The following is an 18,941-nucleotide window of genomic DNA, read 5'->3' on the forward strand; positions in this document are numbered from 1 at the left end:
GAGGATTTGAGATACTTTTCTGCTCACCACTTTTGTATGGAGTAGTTATATAAATACCGTAGTCTTCCTGTCAGCTCCTGTCAAGTCTGCACATCCTCCTCTGCCCCCTCTCATCGAAAAGGCATCAGTTTCCACCCATAAAACTGTCACTTCCTGGATGCTTTTTGTTGTTACACCATTCTGTGTAAACTCTAGAGAGCATTCCAGGTGTTTCTGAAATACCACTCAAACCAACATGGTCAAAAATGTCCTTTGTTTTAACAACACTTTGTCTTCCAGATGTTCATCTTGGACAAAGCAGAAGGTGACAGCTGTTCTCTGACTCAGTTCACCATCTCTGGATCAACGTATGCACCTGAAGGAGACGTGTAAGTGCTTTATTACCTCGCAACTCAGTACAAAGTAGTACTTTTCTCAAAAGTGCTCTTTCTGTACCTGCTCGAGAGCTGTTTAATGAAGCTCATGCTGCCGCGTCACAGATATCTGGATAACCGACCAGTGAAGTGCTCTGGCTATGATGCTCTAGTGGAGATGGCCACTATCTGTGCTCTGTGTAACGACTCCTCGCTGGACTTCAACGAGGTAGCACCACACCACCCACACACACACACATACACACACACACAAACACATATTCATATTTACAGTTAATCAGAAAATGCAGATACAGATACAGTTTATCATAAAATATTTAATATTTTAATAATAAATTAATAATAATATTAATAATATTTCAAAATGTTAAATGAAAAATATTTTCAAATGTACTTTGAAGCGATTTGAAATTTCAACATTCGGTTGTTTTTATGGTTAGTTATTTTTTAATAATTAATATTTATTAGTAATTTTTAAATGAATGAACTGAAAATTCTGCCTTTTTTGTAAAGCTAAAATATCAGGGTATGTGTCTGTAGTCTAAAGGTGTGTATGAGAAGGTGGGAGAGGCCACAGAGACGGCTCTGACCTGCCTGGTGGAGAAGATGAACGTGTTCGATACAGATGTCAGGAGCCTGTCCAGGATCGAGAGAGCCAATGCCTGCAACTCGGTAAATAGTCAGTTTAATTGGAATACATTATAAACACCACCATGTCAGACAGATTTAATGGTGTGTAAAGGTCAGTGACATAAATGCACATATGCGTGTGTGTGTGTGTGTGTGTGTGTGTGTACATGTGCACGTCTCAGGTTATCAAGCAGCTAATGAAGAAGGAGTTCACTCTGGAGTTTTCTCGGGACAGAAAGTCCATGTCTGTATACTGCACCCCCAGCAAGGGCAAGTCCACCACCAGCAAGATGTTCGTTAAGGTGAGTAGATATGAACCATACCAGATATGAAAAACAGCTAAAAGTCTTCAAAACGGAGTAGTTAAACCATAGCATTTATTTTTAAATCTGCCTTCTTCATCATGATTTAAACAGGACATTAACGCTAAACCCCTGTTTGCAGGGAGCCCCAGAGGGAGTGATTGACAGGTGTTCATATGTACGTGTGGGAGCCTCTCGTGTGCCCATGTCTCAGGGTATTAAGGATAAGATCATGTCTGTTATCCGGGAGTACGGCACTGGACGGGACACGCTGCGTTGCCTGGCACTGGCTACCCGGGACAACCCGCTCAGGAAGGATGAGATGGTTCTGTCCGATACAGCACGCTTCTCTGATTATGAGGTACTGCTTAGCGCCTTCATGTCCGCCTTTAAATCTATAGCGTTCTTGCTGAATACTATTTGCTAATTAGGCTGACTGTGTATTTAAAGGTGCAGCTTGTAATGATTTAAGGTGTTTAATATTCATAGAATTTACAAATAATATTTTCAGAAATGATTTGTAATGCTTTGTTATGAGTTGAGATTTCAGACTTTCACTCACCACTTTTTCTTGCCCAGAAATATTCCTTTATTTTTTTCACTTTACAGGAAGTCTTTAAAATTGTTACATTATACTATAGATATTTCGTCAAAGCTTTAATTGTGTACTAATGACATGAGAAAAAGTGCTGAGTTCCTTTCCTGTTCTGCTGTGTGCAGTCTGACCTGACGTTTGTGGGCTGCGTGGGCATGCTGGATCCTCCCCGGACTGAGGTGGCTGCCTCCATCAAACTGTGTCGTCAGGCCGGTATTCGGGTCATCATGATCACAGGAGATAACAAAGGCACTGCTGTGGCCATCTGCAGGCGCATCGGCATCTTCTCCGAGGACGATGATGTACATTGCATGGCCTTCACTGGCCGTGAGTTCGATGATCTTTCCCCCAACTCACAGCGCGAGGCTGTCATGGCTGCCCGCTGCTTCGCCCGTGTCGAACCCTCTCACAAGTCTAAGATTGTGGAGTTCCTCCAGGGCTTCGATGAGATCACTGCAATGGTAACGACATCAAACTCCAAACCTGTAGAACATTCTAGAGCTCAACAGTAAAGTTATAATTTATAATGATCTAATGTAAAACAGATTAGAGTTATGACTTATAATATTTGAAATAGTATTAAATTCTCGCTTCATTTTAATGATTAGATTACAGCTGCTGTAAAAGCTAAAACTGCTCACAATTCATGACTGTCACAATCACGTCCTCCACAGACGGGAGATGGGGTGAATGATGCCCCTGCCCTGAAGAAGGCAGAGATTGGCATCGCCATGGGCTCTGGCACTGCCGTGGCCAAGACAGCCTCGGAAATGGTCCTCGCCGATGACAACTTTTCCACCATCGTAGCCGCTGTTGAGGAAGGTCGAGCCATTTACAACAACATGAAGCAGTTCATCCGCTACCTCATCTCCTCCAACGTCGGGGAAGTCGTCTGGTCAGTCGGTTTATGTAAAACACCAGTCTCACTGGACCTTTTGCTGGGTTTTTCTCTGGGGTGGGAAAAAAAATTAGGCACGGTGTTACATGTATTCTCCTTGTATTTTTATAGAAAAGCCATCCTATATTCTACAGCCGTGTGCTTTCAAGATTCCCAAATTTGTTGGAATGAACTTGAGGCTATTTGAAATCCTGCATTTTTTCCCATGCAGATTGTATTTGTATTTATTTGTGTTTGTGACTGCTGACTCCTGCATTATAACCACATGCTGTTTCACTTAGTACTGTGTTCCTCTCCTGCGTCTCGGGACATTGCAGAATAAAAGAGGAGACACCTGAGATTTGATGCTTGGATCTTTCTGTTTGCTGTGAGTAACAGCAAAGAGTTTTTTTTTCTCTGCAGTATCTTTCTGACTGCAGCACTGGGTTTCCCTGAGGCTCTGATCCCAGTGCAGCTGCTGTGGGTAAACCTGGTGACAGACGGCTTGCCCGCCACTGCGCTTGGCTTCAATCCCCCTGACCTGGACATTATGAACAAACCTCCCCGCAATGCCAAGGAGCCCCTGATTTCCGGCTGGCTCTTTTTCAGATACCTCGCCATTGGCTGTGAGTTCATATGCTTCTTAACTGAGTCCTTAGAACCTGTGTGTAATTGCTGATGGACTGGTCAGATCCAACCAGATGGGCTCCTTCCTGCTTTGATACACAGGGCTGTCCTGAACAGACCTGATAAAATATGTCTTAGATTTTCATTTTTATGAACTCCGATTAGCTGTAGTAAAACCTTGTAGAGCTGAAATATTTGACTTTTAGCTTGGCTGGTAGGCATTTGTACAGTTTTATATGTATATACCCATAAGTATTGTTAACGGGCCAAACCTCTAACATATCCACTCGAGTTCTGATCTGAAACTCTGAAGCTCTGCAGCATGGAGCTCCCTCAGGTGTGGGATTGAGATCCTGAGAGTTGTAGGTGGTAATTGCAGTGTGTCTGTGCTGTGTCTCGTAGGCTATGTGGGAGCTGCTACAGTGGGAGCTGCAGCCTGGTGGTTCACTGTGGCTGATGACGGCCCTCAGATCACCCTCTACCAGCTGGTGAGTGTTTCGGTCAAGCTTCAGGGCTGCACGTGGGATGTGGAGCTGTTAATAATAACAGTTCATTTTGTTCAACATGTGAAATCCTTTTCTAATGTACCCTTTTTTTTATTTTAACTGGCACATTTCCTGTCTGTGTGTTGTGTTGTGTTGCCTTTCATTCCTATCAGAGCCACTTCCTGCAGTGTTCTCCTGACCATCCTGACTTTCACGATCTGGAGTGTCACGTGTTTGAATCGCCGTACCCCATGACCATGGCCCTGTCTGTCCTCGTCACCATCGAGATGTGCAATGCTCTCAACAGGTTTGTCACAAACCACACACACACAAGGCCCAAGCAATAAAATACAAGCTCAGCTGGAAAAGGCTGATTTCAAGCCTGGATAAGGCTAAAGTCTTAAATTTGAACTGTTCTGCACTTTTTCCACAAAAGGGACAATTCTGAGCCTCTAAAAAAAACCTGGCTTAGTACCAGTCTATTAACTCATCATCAGAGTGTCTTATTTTATCCCTGTTCCTTCCTACAGTGAGCTAACTTAGTTATATAACAGCAATGTATATAAAATATACACCGGACAGACACTTAAATATTTTGTTTTAATTGCTCAAAAACACCTGAATCGATGAAGAAAAGAATAACAAGTAAGTAAGTAAAAATGACTACTGATGTCTGAGCCAAAAGCAATCAAATCATTTACCTCTCATCCTTGTTTTCTGACAAGATATTTATGACATTAGGTAATGCTGAAGGATTTATTACTGGAAGGTAATTCTTAGATATTTTTAAAAGCAGAAAAGTAAACCAAACCATGGGGTCATTTGCTAAAAATTAAAAGTTAACCAGATTCACGAACAAGCACTGTGTTGCAGCAAGACACAGAAACCTCTGCACTGAGACGGAGATTATTAGTGAAGGTGTTTGGGAGATTTATTGGAAATCACTGCTCGGTGTAGTTGTCAGTGACTCAGTGAAGAGTCCACAGAGAGAGAGAGAGAGAGAGAGAGAGAGAGATGAACGTCTGTAAGAAGTCTTTTTTATTCTCCCGACTGCTCTGTAGTGTACTGTTTGGATTTCTGTAAGTGACACACAACTCTAAAGCTTGTGCCATTTGATGTGCAGCACAACACAGTCATCATTTTCTTGCCTGTCTCCTTACTGTCAGTCTCTTTTGTTTTTTTAATCCCCGTAACAAATCTCCAACTCTCTTTTCATTCATGTCCAGTCTGTCGGAGAACCAGTCTCTGCTGCGTATGCCTCCGTGGGAGAACGTGTGGCTGCTGGGAGCCATTTGCCTCTCCATGTCCCTGCACTTCCTCATCCTCTACGTCGAGCCGCTGCCAGTAAGAATAAAGGAGGATGGAACGAGCAGGGGGTTTAGGAGACACTTGCCTGATTTCGGATTATCTGAGAATATCTTGCATTATAAGTCTTAGTTTAAATCAGATCAGAGTCGATCAACAAAATGAAGAAACTGGTTCAGTTCAGCAGATCCTCTAATTGCAGTTTGTCCAATCACATGTGTTTATGTATATTATTTATATTTACAGCATTTTGCCCTATTCAAAGCCAATTACATTATATTTCATTGACTGGGGATTAAGGTTCTTGCTCAGGGGCCCTGCAATGGCAGCACCAGGATTCAAGCTCACAACCTTCTGATCAGAAGTCTAACACCTTAACCAGTGAGCTACCACATCCTCCACTAATTAACTGAAGGCACATCAGACCACAGACAAGCAACAGGGATTAATTTCAAATCCATTTACATTTATGGCATTTGGTCAACGCCCCTATTCAGCAAACCTCACAACCTTCTGGTCAGTAGACATGGCACTAGCTTATAATGGAGAGTTTTTTCCTAAAGGAAATCAGATTGTTTTTATTTTTCATTTTATTTTATTTTTAATGGCCATCTCTTGTCTTTTTAAAGAAATAAAATCTTAGATTAATTCTCCTGAAGATTCACTACAGGTCAAAATCTTCGAAGCTAGTCAAAGCCCAACATGAAGCACAATTTCAAAACAAAACGTAACTGTTGTAGTATTTTATAGCCATAAAGATCCTTACTGCATTAAATGGTAAAATAACTATAACCTTTCAGTCATGTTAGTTGATTATGCAGAACTTTGTAACTAAAATATTTTAGGTACCATTTTCGAACCCTCTATAAAACCCTATAAATCTGAACTGAAATGAAGTTTATTCATGTACACTGTATTCATTGCCATTTTGTTCCATCATGATGCACGTGCTTGCTCTCTCTCTCTGTGCTTCTTCATGGAAACCTGAGAAATTCTTCCCCGTCTCTCCCCCTTTCAGGTCATCTTCCAGATCACTCCTCTGAGCGTGGCCCAGTGGCTGATGGTGCTGAAGATCTCCGTGCCTGTCATCCTGCTGGATGAGCTGCTCAAGTTCGTGGCGAGGAACTACCTGGAGCCGGGTAAAGATTTAGCCGCAGGGGTGCAGCAAGAGAGCTGGAGCGTGTCTGCATGCGTCCAGGGCATCTCCTGGTCCTTCATAGCTCTGTGTCTCCCCCTGGTGGTGTGGCTGTACAGCACGGACACTAACACGAGCCGCTCGCTGGGGTCCTCCTGACTGAGCGCACACTGACTGCGAGCTGCCGTGACGCTAACACACAACCACTACCCATTAACCCAGAACCACCATTAACCCGGTCCGATTGAACGTTTGCACAGGAATCCACATTGTGTATGTTTGCTGATTTTTTATAATTAGCTCTAAGATCGATGACTTATTATTCGTTGTTGTAACTGTTCCATTTTAAAGCACACATGAATTGTTTTTTTTTTTACATATATATATATATATATATATATATATATATAAAACAGCTATATTATTAGATGTTATAAGCAGTCAGTGGATTAATATATTTATTAGCTCATTTTTAAGGGGCATGGACCCGTGGAACGTCCTCGCTGTCCTCAAGATGGATCAGGACAGTGTGTGTGGTCATTAAAAAAAAAAAAACTTTCATTATATCCCAGATTAGATTGTTTTGTTAAAATCACCCCCTTCCTAATTTATATTTTTTAATTTCTTTAAAAAAAAAACAAAAAACAAACAAACGGTTACTTCTTGCAAATACTTTCTGCATTTGGCAGAATTCAGCTACCTCACTTCCACTGCTGTCCAGATCATTTTAACCTTAATTTTATCTTATTAGATTATTTTTTCTCAACACCAGCCCAGCTGAATATCTTTAAAGGGGCAGTATGTATTTTTTTTTAACCATGAAGATGCTAAATGCAATTCAATAAAAACACTTATATGCCTTTTACATAGCCCCCTAACACACACACATGCACACACACACACACACACACACACACCACCATCTTAAGGATTAGTATCTCTACTATTAGTAGATATCTATTAGTATCTGATTGATTCCTATTTCCAGGCCAGAAGAAATACAACAACATAAAAACGAGTTATATCTTTTCTATTTGTCATAATTTTTCATTTAGGGTAGCTTTGAAATTATAATAACAAATTATTAGTTGTCTAGACACTTATCTAGACAAATATTATAGACTGCACCTTTAAAGATGAAAAGGTTGGAAAAGCACCAGGATTGTCTCTTAGCCATGATTATATTCTGCTGAGTTATTTAGGAGGATGAAGGATATTCTGTGATCACACTTTATGTGGACACAGTTCGGAGTATTTTTATTTTCCGTGACCTGTGTGAGGTTGTGGAAAACGTGCACAATGCTATGGCTTAACATGTAGGTAAGTGTGTGTGTGTGTGTGTGTGTGTGTAAAAGAACATGCATTTGTTTGAAACAAGTACCAACCTACAGCACAAATGTCTCTAGAGATTTAGGGAATTCTGTGAATTGTACATCCTGCCATTAGTAAAGGTCAGCTAGAAGCCTATCATATGTAGTTTGACAGATCCTTTATTTTTACGTGAACTGTCCCCTGCTTCACTCAATATGTGACTTCTAATAATAGTAATACATTTTTAACTTATTTCTTTCCCCATTGCTTTGCTCCGAGTGTGAGAACAGAATCATAACCTTCTGCCCCTGCACCGTGTCTCACCCCCTAAAGATGAAACTCTTCCTAATACCGCAAGCTGCATTTTCTTTAATCATCTAATCACACGACTTTGAGAGGTAGGGTTGCCAGGTCTGCACTAAACTTTCTATTACAAACTTTGTAGTTACGGACAAGCATCAGAAATACTATTATTATTTTAATTAATGGACAGCTGCATTCTTTAAAAAGCCCTGCTTTCTTCAAAAAGTTTAATATGTAAGCAATATAGTTGTATGCTTATATGCTGATAAAGGAAAATAATCAGTGATGGGTTGGTGTGGTGATGCAAAATACAAGCGTTAATGCTAGTACCCTGAAGGTGATTTCTTTTAAATACACCATTTATTATAGTTTTTATAGTGGTGTTTTAAGTGGTTAAGGCTCTGGGTTGTTCATTGGAGTAATGGGGTTCAAGCCCCAGCACCACCAAGCTCCACTGGGGGGCAATTGAGCAAGGCCCTTAAACCTCTCTGCTCCAGGGGCACTGTAGTATAGCTTCCCCTGCTCTGTGACCCGAACTTCCTACATATACATATATATATAATAGGCTAATTTGACATTTCTAAATTGTCTGTAATGTGTGTGTGTGTGTGTGTGTGAGAGAGGCTTTGTGCCTTGTCCAGGGTGTCCCCTATCTCGTTCTCTGAGAGTCCCCTGGGATAGACTCCAGGCTCCAGACTCCAGGCTCCAGGTGTAGGAAAAGCAGCACAGAAAATGGATATATCAATGAATTTAACATTTTAAACATCTTAAGTAACAACCGGAACGACATTCCCTGAACTTTTTTTGTTAGATTTCAATTCGTTACGAAGTCGTTACTGTACATAGTAAACGATAGTGAATTAGAACAAGCGCATTAACAGAACAGAGCCCTTTGATTTGCCTTGAACCTGACCCATCAGAATTGAGAATTCCAAAAACATTCATATAAAAATAATCTGATATAAACCCTTCTACCTGCAGGATAAAAAGACATGAACTTACAGGAAAACTGCAGACTTGGCAACCCTTGTAAAGGATTTAACACGTTTATGTCGCATAATGGAAAAAATGGTGTAAAACCCATTTGATACATCTTGAAATGATCAAGTCGTTCACTAAAGCTTTTCTAACAAAATATTCTTTCTTCTGATAGGATCTGATCAGACTTCTCTCTGTCTCTCTTTCCCTCCTCAGCACCGGCCCTGTAAGCCTGGCCTGGTTCTCAGTAATCCTTGCAGAAGCTGTAAAGGTTTTGTTAGTTTAGCTGGTGTGTTTTGAGCAGAACCACATCGTTCATGACCTGCATGCCAACCATGCCAAGCGCTAAAAAGAAAAAAAAAAAGGAGTTAAAAATGTTTTTTTTAAAAATGTTAATTGAGTGAAAGGCTCTGTGGTAAAGAGACTAAATTGAGTGAAATATTAAGGCAGATCAGGGTGCATGCCCCTTTAGGCTACTCAATCATGATGCTGGTGAAACGATAAGCTTTTGTATAGCACAGCAACACTTAATTTAAATGTATGTATTTAAATACCAGCTGGCAATTAGTGACAGGCACCTGTTCTTTCTTTTCTTTTCTTTTTTTTTTTTTTTTTGCAAAAGGACTTGTTTAATTTCGTGAGATGTGTATATCAACCAGATGATTGTGACTGTATGGATTATCGCTTCGCTTTGCACACTATGTGCGTCCTGTTTAAGAGCAGAGGAGAATCAGCATGGAGGAGTGTGATGTGGAGGGTGGGGGTGGGGGGGACGGTGGGGGTGGGGGGGGTCAGCGGATTCTGTTCCGGTGACGACTACGGGCAAGACGCTGCGCAACCGGTCCAGTGTCAAATATTGTAAACATCACAATGGCTTGTGATTAATAAAATGATACGTGACAGTGTGAGTCTTTCTTTGTATTAACAAGCTCATATGTTTCGGATAGATTGGTACATTTGTAAAAAAAAAAAAAAAAAAGTCTAGACAGTTCATTTGCAAATAAGAGAGAGAGAATAGAGAGGTGAGCAAAAGAGAGAGAGATAAGAAAGAAAGACAGAGAAAAGACGAGAGAGAGAGAGACAGAGGAGAGAGAAAGAGAGAGAGGAGAGGGATAAAAAGAGAGAAAAGAGGAGAGAGGTAGTGAGAGAAAAAAATGCAAGAGGGAGGAGAGAGAAAAGAGGAGAGAGAGAGAGAGAGAGAGAAGACAGACAGAAAGGGTGAGAGAAAATGCAAGAGGGAGGAGAGAGAGAAGAAAGAAAGGGTGAGAGAAAATGCAAGAGGGAGGAGAGAGGAGAGGAGAGAGATAAAGACAGAAAGAGAGAGGAGAGGAGAGAGATAAAGACAAAGAGAGAGAGGAAAGTAGAGAGATAGAGTGAGCTAGAGAAAAAATGCAAGAGGGAGGAAAGAGAAAACAGGAGAGAGAGAAGAAAGACAGAGAGAAAAGAGGAGAGAGAGAGAGAAAGAGAAGAAAGACAGAGAGAGAAAGAGAGAGACACACATCCAGAGGTCCAAGCATGCTGCATCATGATTGGCCCAGTGCTGACTCTTCCTAAGCTGACGTATGGAAAGAAAAGTATTTTACTGTGCATTAATGTATACGTGACTTATGTAACACTCTATATCTATCTATGATGGGATGTGGGAGCTTAGTAATTAAGGTGTTGGATGTGGGAGCTTAGTGGTCAAGTTGTTGGACTACTGATCGAAGGATTGTGAGTTCAAACCCTAAGCTGCTCCTGAGCAAGGCCCTTAACCCTCAAATGCTCCGTTGCATAAAAATGAGAAAAATGTAAGTCTCTCTAGATAAAGGCATCTACCAAATGCCAGAAAAGTAAAGTAAGTAAATGTCGGACAACAGATCGGAAGGTTGCGAGTTTGAATCCCAGTGTGCCTGTCAAAAATGTATCTATCTATATATACTGTATATACACTGACACCTGCTATTATTGGTTTCAGAAAAAAAGGGGGAATTTGACAACTCCTAAAGAATCTGTCATGATTTATTTGTTAACATTGAAAAATAGTATTATTCACAGTTCACAATGCCACAATATCATTATAAACGTTAGAATAAAAAATAAGTAACACCACAAAGAGCACTTCAGGCTACATGGATTTAAGTTGATCAATACGCTGATGGGGAAACAAATGCTTCCTCCTTTTGAAGGAGTTTGTTCTACTGTGTGGTTCTTCACTTACTAATGACGTCAGGAATAAACCTGGACCTGTGGAAAGAACTGTTCAGAGATGTTCACAAGGGCATTAAAATTAGCATCAAAGGTAAAGGGAAAAGTCCTGCCCCGAACCAAGGTAAATGTGTTTATATTAAAATATGTGGGATGTGTTTAGCAATTCTGGAGCTAGTTTGTTGGCCTGTGCTGCATTCTCATTCATCATGTGAGATGTGAGGGGGGGGGGTGGGGGGGGTATGTTAGCATAGTTACAATGCAGTTTAATAAGAGGAAAATTCTGTGATCTGTAGTAGAAGTGATAAAACTAAGGCTTTGCCGTTACCCCCTAAGAAAAAACGAGCAAATAGGCTCATGTGGTAAAGTTCATTAGAAAATGGTGTGGGAGAGATCTCGCTGTGGCAAATCTGGAAAAGTGACTGTGATGCTCAAAAGAAAAAAGTATGATCGTTAGATTCAAAACTGAAGCGCAGAGCAGAGTCGTGTACAGTCACATGACCTGTGTAAAGCCAAAAGACAAACCCTGATAAAAAGGCATTGCTTTTGCTACACAGTGGCAAAGTGTTTCCAAGCATCAGTGCTGTTCTTTATTACTGTGCACCATCACCTGTTACAGTATAGTCCATGTTTTCTGCACAGATTAGTCAGGCTTTCCTGTGCTTTGGCCTGCGCAGACACGGCTCCCAGCCTGCAGGAGGCGCTGCGACACTTTCTGTAGGCCAGGCTACAGTGTGTCTCAAACTCCACAGTCAGGTGTTGATCCAGGATCAGTTTGTGGTGTTTCCTGCTGAGTGATGATACGAGGCAGAAGGAGGCTGGTCCGAGGATCAGTGCAGGCCGCTCACTGCATGCCGAACCACTGCTCCTGGTCGGCCCACTGCGCCGCCTCGCTGTCGCTGCCCTCGAGGTCTCCCTCCTCTCCGCTGCCCTCCATGTCGTCCCCGTCGATCTCCACCGTGGCGTCTGTAGGGCTCTCCTCCTTCTCCATCTTCTGCATGCCCTCTAGAGACTTCTGGTCATTTGGGTCCAGGCTGTGGGAAAGCAAAATACTTTTGTTATTGCACGTATGGCTAGAAAACGTTTTAGAATTTATTCGACTGTGCTGTTTCATGTGTGTATGATGAGCAGTTAACTCCTGAGAAAAGCTGAGCATCACTTAAGGAAGTTAAAATAGTTAATAGTTACTTTTACATTAGATTGAATAATTACACAAGACGGAAGAGTAAAAAAAGGTCAAGATTAGAAAAAACATTATATTTGTGTGTGTGTATGTCCACTGTGATCTCAGATTCCCGTTCTTTGCTGTTATCTGATGTAAATATCTGCTGTTTTAGCCCAGCCGCCTAAGGGTTTTTGTATTCTGTTCATTCTCAGACGCTTTTCTGCTTGCCGCAATAGAAGTACACATCACTGGATGTTTTTCACCTCGATCTCTGTAAACGTGTGTGAAAATCTCAGCAGTTTCTGAAATGCTCAAACTAGCCTGTCTGGCACCTACAACCATGGCACAGGAGTTTTTTATCCCCCTGATTGATTTTGCTGCTTGTTATGGACATTAAACTGATGTTCTTGACCCGTATCTTCCTGACTGTATGCACTGTGCTGCAGCCACAAGACTGGATAAATAAACAGGTGGGAAGTGGGGAAAAAAACCAAACAAAAACTAGTCAATGTCTTAAAAATGAATGTTTAACTCTGTGTTTTTAAAAGAAGACAAGATTACCTCAGTGCTATGCTGTACTGGTCCATGGCCTCCTGATACTCGTTAACAGCGACTAGAAAATCTCCCAGCATTCTGTGCAGCATGCAGTCACTCTGATTGGCCAGGGTATTTCGCAGAAGTGCTATGCCTTCGTCGTATTTCTGTTCTCGACCTGCGTCAGACAAACAGTTTAGGTAAAAAACCAGTGACACGTAGTACACTCTTAATATTCCACCACAGGAACGTTTACAAATGCTGTGCTTTGAGTTTTCTCTATAAACTACAGTTTATTGTCCTGATAATTCGAATCATTGCCAAATTGTTGTAGCATGTAAGGAATAGAAATGTTGAGACATGTTTGTCTTGGAAAATAATTATATTTTCCTATAACAGCAGCACATCCCCTAGTGTTATATTTCTTACAATACTAAAAGAATTACTCTCAGCCACATTAGATAAAGGAACCTTGGTTCTAAAGGGCATTTCAGGTGAAGGTTACGCACTGAGAAGTTCTGCTTTCTTCACCACAGCTTTAATGTAGTCTGGCCGCTGGGCGAGGGCTTTGTCCAGCAGGGTCTTAGCCTTCTCCTGGGTCATGGGGTCCTCCAGACACACAGTGGCCAGAATAGTAAGAGTCTGAGCGTTGGCACCGAGAGTCTTATAAATATTATTGGCCATGCCCATTGCCTCACGGATGCCATTGGATGCCAGGTAACAGTCAATCAGTCCTAAGGCAAAAAAAAAAAATAATCAAAACACATCAGATATAAATCCCACCGAAGTGCAGTGTTAATTATTATGATATACCACTGATCATTTAAAGAATAATCCAATTATTCTCTATAGTCTGTGCAGAGTTATGCTCCTACCCTCGTAGCAGTCCAGACGGCACGGTGCCAGCCTCATGGCTTCCCTGAAGTGAATGATGGCCTCCTGCACTCGGCCCATATTGCGCAGCGCAGCACCTTTCAGAAGCAGAGCCTGGACGCTGTTACTGTTCAGCTGAATGGCTTTGGCCCCCAGGTAAAGTGCACGAGAATAGCGCTTACTGTAGAAACTGTGGCACCTGGATGACAGAACAGGAAAAAAAAAAATCATGAAAGGATATAGATTAAAAAGGGCTTCTGCTATGGATGAGTGACTGGACATCAGTCATGGAAGGCAGAAAGTCATGATGCTGAAGTTGCATAATGACGGCCATGAAAAAGCTGCAGGTTCAGTTTAAAGAGGTGAATCCAAACACTTCAGGAAATGCAGAAATACGCTCGTAGCTTTTGACCGGTTGATCTTACTCACCCAGATATTACCCAGGGTTCCGCATGCTGATCCGAGATGTTAAACAGTCGACCACCGAGAACCTCCACATCCTCCAAGTGTCCTTCTCGAGCCATAAGGTAGCCGTACACATCCATGCCTAAGAACAAACACATCATCCGTCAGTGTTCATTCATCACAGCGTCCGAGCATATGATCTCTTCCTCCTTAGAAAGTTTGATACAGCCGTACAACTGCATACCTTTGATTAGATATGGGTCGAGCATCTGCGCTTGCTCGAATTTCAGGATGGCGTTCTTGGTGTCTCCGGCTCGGAAGTACACGTCTGCTAGGCTCACTAACAGATCCACGTTATCCCTCAGGAGAGACTTTTTCTCCAGGGAGCTGTAAGAGATAAACCAGTTTGAGAACATACATATAGCTTGTCTTAGAAAATTAAATGAAACCATCAGATTAATTGACAGAAACGCCATTAAACAAAACGTCAACACCCATTACGTGAAATGGAACTGCGACACTTTTTAAGAACATTTTATTCATTAGACCAAATAAAATAAATTAGCCATGAGAATTAACACACATATAAACACATAAATATAAATAACACATTCTTGTCCAAAGTTTGCTTATTTTGTTTTGCACTGGAGATATGCAGCTAACAAGTAAGTGGAGAAAGAGATTCCATTAAAAACTCTTTATGAAGTGGGCTCCTCACCAGATAGTATTGATGGCTCTGTGATTATCTCCTCCATGAATGAAGGCGTAGGCTTTGATCCAGACAGAGAGCCAGTCCAGGTTGGGGATACTCTGAATCACATCCATGGTCATGGAGGCCACCTCAGCTCCCTTCACAGACAGAGAGAGCAGCCCTGCAAACATCCAAATACACACAACTCATCCTACTGAAAAATTCTGTACGTCTAGAGCTCAGTGCACGTATAGGATACAGGAAACACACCAATAATAGCGTCCAGTGCGAGAGGACACTGCCTCAGGACTTCCTTGTAGCTCGTGACCGCTGAACGCTCCTGTCCTGCCTTTCTATACAGGTTTGCCAGCATCATGTTGATCTGTTCGGATTGAAATATATCAAACAAAATGGAGTGAGTCGACATCATAGTAAGACATGAAGCGTTATCAGGTTTATCAGAGGAAATGATGGAAGACCTTGGGAGTCCTCTGCCTTGAGGGAATCCCATCCAAAACAGAGATGGCATCCTTGTCCAGCTTCAAAATGGTGTAACACTCTGCAATCTTGTACTTCACCTCAATCTCTGAAGGCAAGTTCTGCAATAAATAAATAAATAAATAAACAAACAAACAAACAAACGGTATGCTACTCTGGCTTTTATCAATCCACCCAAATCTTTAACGTTACTGAATATCGCATGTTATTCTATACTAAAAATCTGACCCGAGTTTCAAATCTTTAGTCAATATTTTCATCCAGATTTTCCTCACTTAACGGTTTCCTACATTACTAATACTAGTGGCACAAATAGGATTTTTAGTCTTTGCTTTAATTTACCCAAAGACAGGAATGTGACAGAGCTTTATTCAATTAGTCTGTCCTGTTCTTTGGCCACTTCATCAAATTGTTTTCAGAAAAGACCAGCAAAAACAGCCCTCATGTTTGAAATCGTTTTGATTCTAGCACCACAATCTCTAAATGTGTCACACATACACCAATCAGGCATAACATTATGACCACCTGCCTAATATTGTGTTGGTCCTCCGTTTTTGCTGCCAAAACAGCCCTCACCCATGGAGGCATGGACTTTACTAGATCCCTGAAGGTGTGCTGTGGTATCTGGCACCAAGATGTTAGTAGCAGATCCTTAAAGTCCTGTAAGCTGCGAGGTGTGGCCTCCATTGGTATACTTACAGGACTTAAAGTTAGAGGACTTGAAGGATACTTTTGATAGATAATGAACACTGCAGACCAGGAACACCCCACAAGAGCTGATCCAGTCGTCTAGCCATCACAATTTGGCCTTTTGTCAAATTCACTCAAATCCTTACACTTGCCTATTTTTTCTGCTCCTAACACTGCAACTTTGAGGACAAAATATTCACTTGCTGCTTAATAATTTGTGCACTAGTAACTTCTGGTCAGTTATCACGTTACCCTGAGTATATTGATTATTTATTAAATATACAGTGTGCAATCTACAACCTGTCTTTGTGTTACTGTCTCTATTGCTGCTGGATATCTGGAATTTCCTTCGGGATCAATAAAGTATCTATCTATCTATCTATCTATCTATCTATCCATCCATCCATCTATCCATCCATCCATCTCTCACACCCACTAACAGGTGCCATGATGAGGATATAATCAATGTTATTCACTTCACCTCTCAGTGCTCATAATGTTATGCCTGATCGGTGTACTTTATCACGGATATAATGAGTATGTTTTAATGTGGAGTTTTCACTGAAATTACTGTAAACATTACGAATCTATATGAATCTAGGCAACCTGAGAGAAAACCTACTGGCTGTTTGGATGTTAATTATTTGTGTATTTATTTTCAAATTCTGAGGTACACACACAGACAGGAGGTTTTACTAACAGCTTATGGAATTTGAGCAAAACTTTAAAACACTTTTTAAGAGTTGTTTGACTGCAACTTGTATGATCAGGTGAGTGTGGATATGTCCCCAATGCACTTTTTAAGGTGTTATAGGATGAATAAACACCGATCATAATCAGCAGTGAATATCTCACCTGGGTCTGGACTGAAGAAGGACCTCCTGTGCTGGAAGGACGCACTTTAGAGGTTTTACTGAGCACCTTCTTCTGCTGGAGAGCCATGTTGTACTTGCAGGCTGCATTTCTGTACTCTTTATCATGGAAGATGGCATCGGCGTGATAAACCAACAGCTGATACTTCTGTGCTGGAGAGAAGAGCTCCCTGTGGGACAGTAAAACACACACACACACACACACACACACACACACACACACATTACACACACATTACACACACCTTCAAACAGGAAAGACTACGTCCTGTACACTGTAACTAGGGTGAGTTTAAACAGCGTGTTGATTTGAAACAAACAAATAAACAAAAACAAAAATCAACTCCGGAAGTTGGCTGAAATCAAACAGTAGGCACTTTCTAGCTAGCTTGCAGTTAGCTTGCTGTTTACAAAACAAATCGCAGTTGTACATGCAGATGTGAATGCAGATGTTTCCACCATGTGTAGACTATAAACAGAAGTGGCAGTGCTACAGGAATGGCTAGTTCTAATTAGCAGGAACACTCACGGGTTGTTGGTGCTCATAGTCAGTAGAAGACTGCTCAGGAGCCGCACGTTAGAATGAAGGCCCGCGGCTGCCATGTCCCGCACATGATCAATAACATTCATCTTGAAGTAAATCACTGATTAAACACACACACACACACCAACAGAAAAGATATGATCGAGTAGCTACAGCGCGGACGATGCTGCAATGTAGGAACACAGACGCGAGATTTTTCAAAATGGCAGGAAGACGGTTGACATTTCAAAATAAAAGTCTGCTCGCTCACGGGGGCGTGGTCACGAGAAGCCGCTCGTACATAGCGAGCGCTAGTTTATAAAGAGCTTAGTCATACTAACCCCGCTTACTCGATTATATCGGGTGTGGTCACGTTAAGCCGCTAGCTCATAAGGGACGTGGTCAAGCTTTTTTGACGTTGACTCGGTTGCTCAAAAAGTGCGTTGCCATATTAACTAGTAGGGGGCGTGGACATAGGAACCCGCTCACTCATTTAGGGCGTGGTCACGTCATCAGCCGTGAGCCTGCTACGCTGACTCGGGGGCGTGTTTTTGTTTATTTTATTGCTGCGTAAAGTTTGCAAGTATATATATTATTTTATTATTTTATTAATTATTTGCAAGTATATATATATTATCTAAATTCCAAAATAATCAATTGCATGTTTAAATGCAAACTAATTGTAAACTAATACTGATATTTGGTTAAAAAAAAAAAAAGATGAGCTTGAATGGAATTATAATTAATCTAATGTATATATGACCCTCACTGTAGGAAAAGAAATATCCAAAAATTATACACTATCGTGAGGATATACACTATTGCCAAAAGTTTTGGGACACCTCTCCAAATCATTGAGTTCAGGTGTTTTTCAGGGGGTTGGACTTGGTCCCTTAGTTCCAGTGAAAGGAACTCTTAATGCTTCAGCATACCAAGACATTTTGGACGATTTCATGCTTCCAACTTTGGGGATGACCCCTTCCTGTTCCAACATGACTGAACACCAGAGCACAAAGCAAGGTCCATAAAGACATGGATGAGTGAGTTTGGTGTGGAGGAACTTGACTGGCCTGCACGGAGTCCTGACCTCAACCTGATATATCTTTGGGATGAATTAGAGTGTAGACTGTGAGTCAGGCCAAAACTGGGACATCTGCCTTTATATGCACATGAATGTAATATGGAGTTGGTCCACCCTTTGCAGCTATGACAGCTTCAACTCTTCTGGGAAGGCTTTCCACAAGGTTTAGGAGTGTGTTTATGGGAATTTTTGACCTTTCATCTAGAAGCGCATTCGTGAGGTCAGGCACTGATGTTGGACGAGAAGGCCTGGCTCGCAGTCTCCACTCTAATTCATCCCAAAGATGTTCTGTCAAACTCAAACTTTTTTTTGCATTTATTTTATCTACAAATTTCCAGGACATTGATGTCCAACCTGAGAAGGAGATGCAGTGTCTCTTTGCACTGGCACTGAAATCTTGTTTAGCAGCAATCCTGCAGACATCCAGTTAAAACATATAGTAATATGCTAACATATACTATGCATTTAGGGATATAAAGTGAATGTTGTCTTACTGAAAT

The 18,941-nt window shown here is 41.4% G+C and overlaps 2 protein-coding genes across 3 annotated transcripts in view; one reads left to right on the forward strand and one right to left on the reverse strand.

The window, feature by feature from the left end:
* atp2a2a (ATPase sarcoplasmic/endoplasmic reticulum Ca2+ transporting 2a) overlaps positions 1–9,473 on the forward strand; it is a 34,500-nt gene extending 25,027 nt beyond the window's left edge. The window contains exons 9-21 of one of the 2 annotated variants that reach the window (XM_058389189.1): positions 280–368; positions 480–582; positions 915–1,046; positions 1,187–1,306; positions 1,449–1,667; positions 2,027–2,362; positions 2,576–2,796; positions 3,202–3,404; positions 3,808–3,893; positions 4,064–4,197; positions 5,117–5,234; positions 6,214–6,334; positions 9,139–9,473. In XM_058389189.1, coding sequence (XP_058245172.1) covers positions 280–368; positions 480–582; positions 915–1,046; positions 1,187–1,306; positions 1,449–1,667; positions 2,027–2,362; positions 2,576–2,796; positions 3,202–3,404; positions 3,808–3,893; positions 4,064–4,197; positions 5,117–5,234; positions 6,214–6,334; positions 9,139–9,152 — 1,896 coding nt within the window. In that variant the 3' untranslated portion in view covers positions 9,153–9,473. Of the gene's footprint in view, positions 1–279; positions 369–479; positions 583–914; positions 1,047–1,186; positions 1,307–1,448; positions 1,668–2,026; positions 2,363–2,575; positions 2,797–3,201; positions 3,405–3,807; positions 3,894–4,063; positions 4,198–5,116; positions 5,235–6,213 lie in introns of both variants that reach the window. The other variant, XM_058389188.1, reaches the window with a different exon arrangement.
* Positions 9,474–10,905: 1,432 nt separating this feature from the next.
* Positions 10,906–17,595, reverse strand: anapc7 (anaphase promoting complex subunit 7). Its single transcript, XM_058389191.1, has 11 exons — positions 17,367–17,595; positions 16,821–17,007; positions 15,257–15,376; positions 15,048–15,159; positions 14,805–14,958; positions 14,331–14,473; positions 14,111–14,228; positions 13,684–13,880; positions 13,318–13,542; positions 12,836–12,986; positions 10,906–12,143 (listed from the first exon to the last, which is right to left on the reverse strand). The coding sequence occupies exons 1-11, from the start codon at positions 17,465–17,467 to the stop codon at positions 11,954–11,956; spliced, it is 1,698 nt and encodes a 565-aa protein (XP_058245174.1). The 5' UTR covers positions 17,468–17,595; the 3' UTR covers positions 10,906–11,953.
* Positions 17,596–18,941: the final 1,346 nt, after the last annotated feature.

The sequence above is a fragment of the Hemibagrus wyckioides genome, linkage group LG05 (genome assembly GCF_019097595.1).
Source record: "Hemibagrus wyckioides isolate EC202008001 linkage group LG05, SWU_Hwy_1.0, whole genome shotgun sequence".
Taxonomy (NCBI): Eukaryota; Metazoa; Chordata; class Actinopteri; order Siluriformes; family Bagridae; genus Hemibagrus; species Hemibagrus wyckioides.